At 40.0% G+C, this 12,529-nt stretch overlaps 1 protein-coding gene across 11 annotated transcripts in view; it reads right to left on the reverse strand.

The window, feature by feature from the left end:
• CDC42BPB (CDC42 binding protein kinase beta) overlaps nucleotides 1-12,529 on the reverse strand; it is a 102,919-nt gene that overhangs the window by 62,597 nt on the left and 27,793 nt on the right. For 10 of the 11 annotated variants that reach the window (XM_086613550.1, XM_086613547.1, XM_086613546.1 and 7 more), the window contains exon 2: nucleotides 10,969-11,060. In XM_086613550.1, coding sequence (XP_086469676.1) covers nucleotides 10,969-11,060 — 92 coding nt within the window. Of the gene's footprint in view, nucleotides 1-10,968; nucleotides 11,061-12,529 lie in introns of those variants that run through there. The other variant, XM_086613552.1, reaches the window with a different exon arrangement.

Here is a 12,529-nt window from a genome sequence, read left to right on the forward strand (position 1 = left end):
CAGTGACAAGTGGCGTTCATCAGGCATCGTTATGCGGGCTGATGCTGCTTGACATTTTGTCGACAACATGGACAGTGGGATCGAGTGCACCCTCAGCAACTTTACTGACAACATCAAGCTGTGTGGTGTGGTCGACATGCTGGAGGGAAGGGATGCCATCCAGAGGGACCCTGACAGGCTGAAGAGGTGGGCCTGTGAGACCTCATGAAGTTCAACAAGGCCAAGTGCAAGGTCCTGCATGTGGACTGGGGCAATTCCAAGAACAATACAGTCTGGGTGGAGAATGGATTGAGAGCAGCCCTGAGGAAAAGGACTTGGGGGTGCTGGTTAATGAGAAGCTCGACATGAGCCAGCAATATGCACTGGCAGCCCAGAAAGCCAACCGTATCCTGGGCTGCATCCAAAGAAGCGTGGCCAGCAGGTCAAGGGAGGTGACTCTGCCCCTCTACTCTGCTCTCGGTTGAGACCTCACCTGCAGTACTGTGTTCAGCTCTGGGGTCCTCAACAGAGGAGGACATGAGGCTGTTGGAGAGGGTCCAGAGGAGGGTCACAAAGATGATCCGAGGGCTGGAGCACCTCTCCTATGAAGACAGGCTGAGAGTGTCGGGGTTGTTCAGCCTGGAAAAGGCTCTGTGAAGATCTTATATCGGCCTCCCAATACTCAAAGGAGGCCTACAGGAAAGCTGGAGAGGGAATTTTTAGAAGGGTATATAGTGATAAGACAAGGGGCAATAGCTTTAAACTGAAAGAGGGGAGATTTAGATTAGAGCTAAGGAAGAAATTCTTCACTCAGAGGGTGGTGAGGCACTGGAACAGGTTGCCCAGAGAAGTTGTGGATGCCCCATCGGTAGAAGTGCTCCAGGCCAGGTTGGATGAGGCTTTGAGCAATCTGATGTAGTGGAGGGTTTCCCTGCCTATGGCAGGAGGGTGGGAACTAGATGATCTTTGAGGTCCCTTCCAACCCAAACCATTCTATGATTCTAAGTTTTGAAGCATGTTCAACTGCTGAGGAATGATGTGAGCCTAGCATCATGGAGGACATGCACAGCTGAGGAGCTGCGCAAACGTTAAAACAAAGTAGTGAATGAGAATAGGGCTGGAAAAAGAAAGAAGAAAAGAAAAAGGACGCCAAACCTGGAGGATCTATTTAGTAATTCCCCAGTTGCTATCTATATTAGTGCTATTTATTTTCAACTGAAAGAACTGCTTAAAAAAGCCCAATTTAAACTTTCTGGAGGAAGATAATTGCCTTCTGTGGAAGAGAAAGTAGAATTAATAAAAGGAAGGTTGACTCATATTTTCACATTAAGCGGTTATCAAGTTACAGCACCAGTAAACACACTCCTGCTTTAGTTGTAAGGGCGACAGTGGGACAGCTGCTTGTGCCAGCAGAAAGTATCATGCAACTATAGAGCAAAACAGGTAATTCCTTAAGAATTTTTTCTCTGAAAAGAAATCTGAAAGGTGCAGAAAATGCCTCACAGAAGTAACAGAACTTTGGCCTGACTAGATCAGACTCCTCAACGCATTCTCCTCATTAGGAATTTTTTTTTTTTTTAAAGAAAAGAGCAATACAATACCCAAACCTCACTGATGTCTGAACCGAAACAGGGAAGCACAAATTAAATTATGCCTTCATAAACTCAGTACTATCACAAGCAAGAACACTGTTGCAATATTGAAAATCCTGCAGCCTTTGTTCCACAAAACACCTCAGCATTTCCTTGAGTTACCTTTCTTTTACTTTCTTCACCAGGTGGAAGTTCTAAGTTTACATTTGTGATATAATGCTTCTCAGATACTGCGGTATAGTTGTTTTTTCTTACTTTTGTATTAATTCCCCTCTCTCTGGCATACCTCAAATTCAATTACAATAACCACACTGACCACTTTGCAAGATCCAACAGAAACCTCTTATATTGCAATTGTGCTAACCATGCCTGATGTCAGGTTTTAAATACGATGGCTCCTGTACTACGTACCAACCCGACACATCTACTAACGTAAGAAAAAATACTCAGATGGTGTTCAGAGGTATTCCAAAGGATGCAGATTTCTACACTGCTACAAATGCCTATTTTAAGAACAAAAGCATTGCCCCTATCGTCAAAGTTTAAAAGCCTACTAGCCGAACAAGTGCTCATGTTATGCAGACTGTAAAAGACCAGGATTTAATTTTGATGCTTCTTCTTCATTTCCAAGGCTATTACAACTTACACTGTAATAGAAGTTAAAAAAAAAAAAAGTTAAGGATAACGAAAGGAAAAAAGGCACAAGCAGAGGTATAAAATAGCTTATGAAGATTTAATAGTCTAAAATAATCCAGGCCTGGAAGAGATAACAGCTATGACAGGCATACAAAACCACGAATGTCACAGAGAAGACGAACAGAGAACAATTATTTGCTGTTTCTCCTAACATAGAAATTGAAAAGTATCAAATAAAATAGAAATGTAGCAAGATTAAGGAAGTATTGTCACACAACAGTTTTGGAACTCAGCCACCGGCTGCTGTGGACACTTAAGTATTCAGGAAGTATTTAAGTACATGTTTAATACCTGAGTTAACACAAATAGCAGAAGTCTCAGAGACTACTGACCACTGAGTTACAAGTGCAGTTGAGTTCCTAAATCCTCAGCCGCTGGAAGCTGAGAGAGTTCAACTCTGCTCTATCCTTGGATTCTTTTCCTACATCTCTCCACCTGGCCAAAGGGATGGGATGTGGGCTAACTAGTCCACACATCTTTGACCTAGAACAACTATTTTTGATACCTGTGTCAGAATAAGAAAATTTTAAAAAGCATCTCATTATGCTAGGATGGAATGGAGAATTGTACAATGGTACGCGACAATCACAGAGTGGGTTTGGTAAAGCGATTCAGGTGATTCTGTTTTACCAAGTCTTACAACATCGACAAGGAAAAATTCCAGATGCAGGGGTTCCCCCACCACTGCACTGCAACCCCCATTCCAGGCAAGCCTCTGTGGGGTCTAAGCTGTCACCAGCTGATTTAATTACCGTCACTGTGACTCGTTATGCTCAAGACTCACAGCAACAGGGACACTGCAATAAAGATCAAGTATGTTTCCTCAAGGACCACAGAAAGCCTAATGAATCCTAGTGCCTACACTTCTCAACTTTAGACATATTTATGTCAAAAAAAAATGTATGAGAACTGGGGCTAAGGCATAAGCGAGAGCTAGCTGTGTTAGCTACACACAACACCCTAGCAAGTTTCTTTTATTTCTGACATCCATTTTCTTCCCATATTTTTTGCCTCAAAGCTCTGTTTCGCTTGTACTGAAATAAAATAAAAAAAAGAACCAATATATCTAAAATAACTGGCAAGACTTTGGCAAGTGCTTCTTGAATTGTTTTATAGAGTATTTTGCTGCATTTTGATCTTCAAAACCCAGTTGATACTGACATTTAGGGCTGCAACGTGCAAAGCCATCCTAGGCCAAGTTCCGCTTTTCCTCATGCCCCAGTGAAACCTACAGGGTGGGAATCTGAGCCAAATCAGCCTCTACAAACATGACAGAACTTCCCACCACTGTACTCTGCCCTTTGAGTGACATGATCAGCATTAGCAAGCAGCATCGAGTTACAAATTTTCTTTTATGTAAACAGTAAGTATGGTGTAAGAAAGTGCAGAAATCATTTAAATGCACGATTGGATTTCCAGAAAACAATTAAGACAGTTAACAAAAAGATTTATTGGAAACCATTTCAAAGCAAAGGTAAAAGAGCTAATTGGGACACTATTCATGCTCATGGCACCTTCAACTTCCAAGTAAAACTTAGTAAGGACTGGACTTTCAGGAATAAGGTGAAACTCAAATGCAAAATGTTCTCAGCTCAGAATGTTCCAGCTTCCTCTCAGAAGAGGAACACAGACATACAGGTGATAATCCTCCTGCCATCAGCTCATAACAGCAGGTAGTTAAGAAAAAGACAAACAGGACTCTGGAATTCATAGGCAGATATACAGCATTAGGGATGAGTCAACATTACTGCCTTGTAGAAATACGAACTCACTGGAAATTCCACACACAGCCACACCTCAGAGAAATAAACTTTATCTGGAGCAGGTGTGAAGGACTGTTGAGGTGATCAAGGAACTAAAGAGCCTCTCATGCTACCGTGGGAATAGAAAAAGCTTTACTGGTTCAAAAAAAAGTAAAAAAGTAGATATGATTGCTACCTACAAATAAAATTGGAAGGAAGGGCATCAGTAATAAGGATGATAAAAGATAAAAGATCAGCTCAGGCTAATGGACAATAAAATTACATGGACAAAATACTGTAAAATTACCATGAATTAACCTTTGGCAGGAACATGGACTGGCTTTAGACATTTGAGCAGAGATTTTAGACAAGCCTTTCAACCAGGAGAAGAGACAAAATGTCATTTCAGATGTAAACAATTTATCCATAATGTCTTATTACCAGATTCATAATTGAATATTACAGTCATTTCCCTCAGTTAAAGCTTGTATATGCCGCTTTTACTCTACTATTTCTGTCTCATGCTATTGATACTTTGGACACTAGCTACTGAAAAAACACTGCAGGAACTGCTTTATCCTCCTGATACTCTTGGACATGAAAAGTCTTTGATATGCGGCTCATTAGTTAACAGTTTTAATACCGAATCTTTGAGGGAAAAACTGGTCTGGACTGCTCTATCAGTTTTTTTATGTCTATTTTACATTTAAAATGAGCAACCAGAGTGTCTTTTGGTAGGGCTCATACGCCACGGTGCATGTTTCCAAAGCAAAATCATGATTTTTAACAAACGGTGCAGATCTTCGTGTTGTGCAAATAAGAAATTGCTTGCAAGTGCCAGCCAGAAAAGTTCTGCAAAAGAAGAATAAAGGCCCCGAATAACACCTAAGCTCTTCCTCAGCAATCGGGAGGATTGCAGAGACAAATGGCTGGTCTCGCAGCAGCAGCACTACAATGAACTGTGTCTCTCCAGCTCCTTGAAACCTGCCTGTCACCATAGTAACTTGGTGCTGCCATACAAACAGACACGGGGCTGGGGAGGACTAAGATAGCAACCAGCTCTTTTGAAGCATTTTCGAAACAAAGAAGCTTCTTTCCTTCGTCCATTTCCACTGCAGAAAATAGCTTGCTTTGATTTTTATTTTTGGTGAAGAGCACACTGTAGAAAAGTAAAGCTAATTAAATATTTCTTCTGTATCGTATTCTGAACGCTTTTTACTCTTTGAACAGCTGGATGAAAAGTGTCCTATGTTGTGTGCAATACTTAGGAATTCTATTAATCTACAATGTAGGAAGGCACAGTCTCTGCTGGGTACCAAATACCAATCACCGAAGCTTCTGAATAGGTGAGACAGCCTTAACTGCAGTCTGTAGGCTCACTGTGCCCTAGGTTAATTTCTAGAAGTACATAAAAACATTAAACTCAGTACCCTACAGCTGCGATTATAAGGTGGAAAAGGCACAAACAGCTCTGCGTCGCACTGCCGAGCACAGCTGTCCGCAGGAAGCTTGGGTTTTGCATATTCACTTTTGAGTCTCACTGCGCTTTTAGCCAGTGTATTTCTCATTAGGAACCATATAATTTATCAGAAACTCGTGGTATACAGGGATCAGTCTTGTTCTCTCGACCATTATTTATTTTCTTCTGGAAACACATTTTTATGTCTGTTGATTCCAGCTAACAGACTAAGCATCCTGAGTCGAGGTGACATGTACTATTACTAAACACTACACAGATCAAGTCTGTACACAACAGCATTTATATGAAAAGGTATTTCTAATCCATCCAGAGCAGTAATACTTAGGTGGGGCACATTAAGAGTTTTAGTTATTTTTGTGCTAAGCAAGACCAAGCAGTTCCGCCCTTCCGCTGGAACCACAGTAAGCGTTGCTCATTCAAGAAATCCTTGCTAACAAACAAAGGGAAGGAAAACAATTGTTTCAGTCCTGTGCTGCCAAATTTCCAGGAGGTGTCAGCCACGTTATACAATCCAAGTTCTCAAACAAGGTGCATCTTGACACTATTCCTCCTTCAACAACTGCTCTTCATTGAAATGTGTTACTCTACAGCAGCGTGCCTAAATGGTCCTTTACACAAAATGAGGAAAAGTGATCTTAAAGACTTACATTACTAAGAAGTCAGATGAAATCCACAAAGGAGCAAGTGTAAGTATTTAGAGCCAGTCAGTCTCCATATACAGGATCCTCCTCCTCTCCCTCTCACCATACTGTAGCACTAGTACTCCCAGATCCCTCAGCATGCAGAGGCAAACACCAAACACACAGATGGCACTTCTTAGGCTCTCCTAAATTTCTCAGGCAAGCACAATCCCATCAAACACAGGTTCTCAGGACATTATTTCATCTCAAATAATGGTCCACAGTGTTTCCAGACAGAAGGAGTAGTCAGGCACATGCAAACTTCAAGCCACAGGTAGGTTTGGGTTTTTTGTTTTGGTGTGGTTTTTTGAAGGTCTAAAAGCTGGAAGAGTTTTCCATTCTGTGCTCATATTCTTTAAATCTTCTCCTAAAGAACGTGTCTTTTCACTAGTTAACAAAACACTTCACCCTACACAACATACTTGTTCCTGTCTACAAAGACAGGCTTCTACATTGATTTTATCAAGAGAAACCAGAATTAAGATTACAGAAAATCATTTTAGTTTTGGTTTTATTTCAAGGGGCTTTTTAATTATTATTATTAGTGTTATTCCTCACGGAGGCTGCCTCTCTGCACATGAGGTATTTGCCTGTATGATCTGCAAAAATGAAAGACTAAAAGTAACACTGGGGCACTCACAAAAATGTTCCACCTGGCTGGATATACATCCAGGCAAATACACCCTAGGAGACAGGGAAGAGCCATGAGTAGTTTATCCTTCTTACAGCCAGCGTTTCAAATTATATGCTGTTCTAGCTGTTACGCACTCAAATAATATTTCAAACTTTTCTTTATAACAATGAAACTTCTGAAAAAATTAAATTATGTTCTCAAGTCAGTGACTCCAGGAGTCAGAGGCTTAAATGTTGCTGTAAAGGATAGTCAGACATTCAGTTTACCCTGCATGCAAAGTAGCAGGCTTCGTTTATGAGAAAAGAACTGCGTGTTTTGGCAGGTGGCTAGAGAAGAAATCTCTAGGTTCCGAGCTACTCTATTTCTGTCTTACCATAATAATTAAAACTTTAAGAAATACTTTTTCTATTGCACTGTCACATCTGCTGTGCTGTAAGAACTTTCACGCAGGTGGTTCTGGATTACCAGTTGGGTTTTGTTCTCCTATTGCTGAAAAAAGTGTAAGGAACTAGGCTGAGTTCTGCTGGTTTGAAAAGGAGAAAGAAAGAAAAAGGCACTGACATGCCAGTACAGATATGTACTGGTGATTATACCAATCTGCCTTAAATTAGATACCGATTTTGCAGTTGTGTTCACAGAGACAAGCTCACATGTGGTCTCAATCCTCTCTCTGGTCAAATACCATGTTTCCTTGGCTTACATCTTGTGTGGCAAAAACAGACCACTGATCTTGACTAATAGCTAATATCATGCCTTTATTTTAAGTTATCTTTCTTCAAAGCTACTGATTTCTGCAAAAGTTCTTTGGTAAGACTAAAGCCCCTGGCACTCTCCAAAGAGTCCAAGGTAGCTAAACTGAGAACTGAATGCAGTTTTCATCCTTTTTGAAGTCTGGCTTGTTTAGCTGTTCAGCATTTAAACTACTTAATTCTAATATGAATATGCTTAGTTTAATTCTGATTAATTTCTTTATGTATTCTAACAAATATTTTACAGGTATTTCTAAAATGTATTCCCATCAACTAACTTTTAACATAGTTCCTAAGCATGTACGAATGTACCATGGAAAAATTACTTACAGCTCCCCCATTCAGTTTTCTGAAGTGTTGCTTTACACAGGTCAGATGCCACAAGTCCCTCTCAAGAAACTAGTTTTTATTTTCTTATTATGGAATTTCAACCTTCATATAATTACTATTTTATAACGCCTATAATATTTGGCAGTTATAGCAGTACGGTATACAGAAGGGTTAAAGGATCCATTCATAAGCAAATGGCATGAAATATTCTTGGCAAGTGGGATTAAAGTATAATGAATTTAAAAATCAATGATTCCTGCATACTTTAAACTGATCGAAAAGCTTCAAGCTGCTACAACTATAAATTAAAACTTTTATAATTAAAAGATGAACAAGACAATGTGATATTGACTAACACCACTGACTTTGTGAGCAATAACAGCTCTAACAGAAGGATGAAATTAAGACACTTTCTCATTTCACTTCTGTGAAATTTCACTTCCATTGGGGGAGGATGGGACGTACGAATTGCTTGAGCTAAGTTTGATGCTCTTCCAAACGAAAGAACACGAAAGACATTGTTGATTCAGGCACTCCAAACACTATCAATACAAGTTTCCACTCAGAATTTTTATCTTTTATACACCTTAAGACTCTTGATCCAAAAGTAAGAAAGGTCATCCTAAACCCCCCAGCAAGTATAAACTGAAGTCTCTTGAAGTTCATATAAATATTTCATCTGCTGTTTTACTGAGATTTCCAGTTGGTCAACTGCTGAAGTGGAAAAGACCATCTTTTTGAAAAAGAACAGAAAAAGTACTATGGAAAATAGCCCTTCCTTATATTGTGTGAAAGCATTCCCAACACTGACTCCATCTGTAAGTTGCTATAAAGAGTTCCCTTGACCTGAAACCATTCTTGATAGCTATAGCATTCACCAGTCTAGTTCTGAAAAGATCCAGAAACCACTTCTAATCTCACTAAAAGACAAGCTGCCAAAACACTAATCTAAAATTCTTTAGATATCAGTGGTCACAGCCACTATAGTAAGTAATTTGGCACAGCAAGACCAGAACAACAGATGAAAGTAGCCTGTGCTGAGCCTTCCCACCTATACTGTATGCAGGTGGATTCAGGAGTTTTGCTTTAGACTGTATCTAGCCTGATCTTCTGGATCAAACATGCTTTGAACCTGTTAGGAGAGCCAAATCCAGTGATTGATATTTATGTACTCTTTGGGGCCAGAAGCACACTTGGTGCACACCTGGAATGGAGGTTTTGGTTTAGTTTCCTCCAAAAGAAATCCAGCTCATGTATAGCAAAATTAGTCTGCAGTACGTGGGGGCACTCTCTTCAAAACTTTGAGTCAAAACTCTGACAGAGAGGTAGACACCTACTACTGTCTTGATTTTCTAAGCCCTTTATCTACTCATAAAACTCTCTGCTCAGACCTCTTTTATAGACTTAATTTGTAGCTTTCAGCCCTTCCTCAGACTCACCAAATTTTCTTCCATTTCTGCTTTTTCCTGCCAAACTCTTTGCAGTAACTTTTCTCCCTAAAAGTCATGTTCAAATAATACACATCAGCTAAAAACACTCAAGTGAAACAAGCAACATGATTCTCATGCAGTATTTCCACTACCCTAAGATAACACTTCTTTTGTTGTCATAAATGTTGCAACTCATCAAGTTCAACATCCACTAGAAAGTGAATTTTTGTCTTATAGGTCAAGATGTTACTATTTATCTGGACATTTTACTTAAAATGCTCAAGTTCCTTCAGAAGCTATGCTCATGTGTAATCATTGTGAAGTATGTGTTATCTCATCACATCATTAGTTGATGGTACAGACAAAGAGATGTTCTTGAAACACTAATTTCTGTCTTAGATGCCCACTTTCCTGAAAAGCGGTCTCTGAAGTAGTTTAAAATTATGTGAATAAGAAGCTATTACTTCACCCACTTCTGAGTGCACATGCACATAGAAACCTCATTGCCTCCTGAACCTAAGTTGAGTAGGGTCTTGGCATTTTTCTAGCTTAGTTTCTGGTCTGCCTGCGATACCTTTGTCCCACAATTAAACCCTATGTGAAGGAGTTTGACACGTCCAGGGCACACCATGCTTGGAAGGAAAGCCCTGCACAGCACACAGTCCTGCTCCCTGTAGAGACAACAAGAGAGGAAAGTAAGGAAGCCTGGCCTTAGCCACTGGCAGCAGAAGTTGTAAGGAAGTGCTAATGGGCCAAAGTGAGCCGCTAATGGCTGTCACCACATTTGACTTAAGTGTGGCACTACTTAAAAGAAGCTTCCTGAAAGAAGTCTAAGGGGTTTTTTACTTCCAGAAATTCTCTAGTTAATAACTCTTTTGCCGACAGCTATGGCTTTAGTTACACGTACTTAAATGCTGGAAGGGTTGTCTTTGAGGTTCTCCAGAAGTCTCAGGTATCCTATGCCTACTGGAGGTGACATGCTCATGAATGCTTTTGCCAGTGGCAAGCCCTATCAGACTTCTGTGACTGATGAGACTTTCATCACGCATATTAAGAAGCAAAGCTTCAGTCCAGGGTCCTGGGACTGGCAAGTCCTCAAAACACAAGGCGTTCCTATCATCCCAGCATGATTCAACTTGCTGTCCAAAAAAACAGATCCAGCAGTCTTTGATGTTCAAAGATGACAGGGAACAGCCTTTGAGGCAGCCAAATGCGTCTTTCTGCATTACCAGATTGCTACAGAGACAGGCAGATGGGTGGAGCAGCCTCCGCGTTCCTACCATATAAGCAGTCCAGTTCTGTGTTAAATTATAGCAGCACAGAAGGGTACATATGGCAAGTGGGAGAAGAGATCCCAAATTCAGCTGTGCAGCTGCTAGGTGGGACCACCCTGTTCACATTCACATTGAAGAGACATTTGTTTTTGCTACACTGAAGTCAGAATGAGGCAGTCACAGAAATGGCAGAACTGGACACTAAATAACCTGTCTCAAAGGGACCTGTCACTAGTACCTCGCTACATCCCACACTGGGAAGTATTTTAATACATCTGTGTGAATCTTTTGTCTTCAGGACAAGTACAGGTCAACTGTAGCAAGAAATCAGAAGCAGAAACAATGGAAGTTATTACTGCAACTGAGAGTAAAAATCTCTTACCTCACCAAATGCACCTCTTCCAATCACTTTTATAATTTCAAAGTCATCTCGATGAAGTTGCATTTCCTTTACCAATTTTGTAAATGGTCTTGCTGTTAAAGAAAAAAAAATTCAATTATGAAGAGAAATATTGTAAGCCAAAATAATCCATAAACCAGAGGTCAAAAGTACTTGTTGCATCCCCAGTGCAACAGCAGTTTTTTCAACTCCTATTAGAATTACAGAAGGAAAAAACATGAATTACGCTATCTCATTTACACATTGAATTTTTAAAAAAGTTTAATCCTATGATTGGTACTGCCTTGCTGCCAGCGAGCAAAGGGCAAAGTAGTCTTTCAGAAGGATTTTTCCGCACCCTTTCTTTAGGGTTTTGTGAATCAGTGAAAGACCATGTGAAAGGGAGAGAGCTGGTTCATTATTGGTAAACCCTAGAGAAAATCTCTCCCATCATTCAGCCACTAGAACAATTATTCTCTTAAGCAGAGTTCAGCTTTACTTTTTATTATTTCAGCTAGTACCAGCTAAAGCTTTAACAACCCACTCTCAAGAGATAGCTGTCTCTACTCAATAGCAATGAGACCATTTTCTACAAGATCAGTAGCTAATTTAAGATTTTTACTTTGAACTATCATTTCTGTTAAGCAACATTTAACAGGTCTCCGTTAGACCAAGTGTTGAAGGGCTGCAGCCTAAAAGATGTCCAGCAAATAACTAATCTGCACTTACTTTGTTCTGGTGGTCTCACTGGACTCAAGACATTTCTCAAAACATCTGGTTGATGAGTTCCACTGTACCTGCAGATCCTATCAATTTTCTCCTCTCTAGTTCCCATTCAGAGTATTTTATTTATTTCTAGCATATCTCAGGATGAGGATTACTGTTTAGATATAACATTTGTTACAATTCACAACTCTAATTACGAAGAACAAATCAATAAGGAAAAACAGTGGTGCAAACTGAACTGCACAAGAGCAAGTATGTGGTCTACAAAGCAGCAGCTTACACTTCTACCTATGCACAAAAGATGGCTCTTTTTCACCTCATCACAAACACTAAAAGACTGAAAGTTCTAAAAATACGTATTTTTCCCTTTTGCAATTGAATAAAACATCACAGAACTACCACTTGTAATTCAGCCCAGACTTTTGTTTTACCTTACCTTACAATATGATTAAGCTAATGAGTTATAAGCCAAACAGTATTCCCACAAGAAGGGTCACTGCCTTGATGATGCATTTCAGATGCTAACACAAATCAACCAAACCTTACAAACACACAGAAGATACAGAAGTCTGAACTGGAGATTACAGACTTCAGCATGAAGCCTAACCAAGAAAGCCGGAAAACCTCTCAGGAAAATTCATATAACAGCTAATAAATGAAGAGTGAGCAGTACTGAAGAATAGCCATGCCGCTTCTTCGTACTTAGAAGAGGTGTTACTGAAAAGGTTTTCTCCACAAGTAACACCCCTTTCACTGGATGCTTCCTGTCTATCCAAAGTACAAAATTTAAGAATGAGACTCTACTAGATTTTCAGCTAGATTCTCCATTTCAGCTGGG

The sequence above is a fragment of the Tauraco erythrolophus genome, chromosome 6 (genome assembly GCF_009769465.1).
Source record: "Tauraco erythrolophus isolate bTauEry1 chromosome 6, bTauEry1.pri, whole genome shotgun sequence".
NCBI classification, from domain to species: domain Eukaryota; kingdom Metazoa; phylum Chordata; class Aves; order Musophagiformes; family Musophagidae; genus Tauraco; species Tauraco erythrolophus.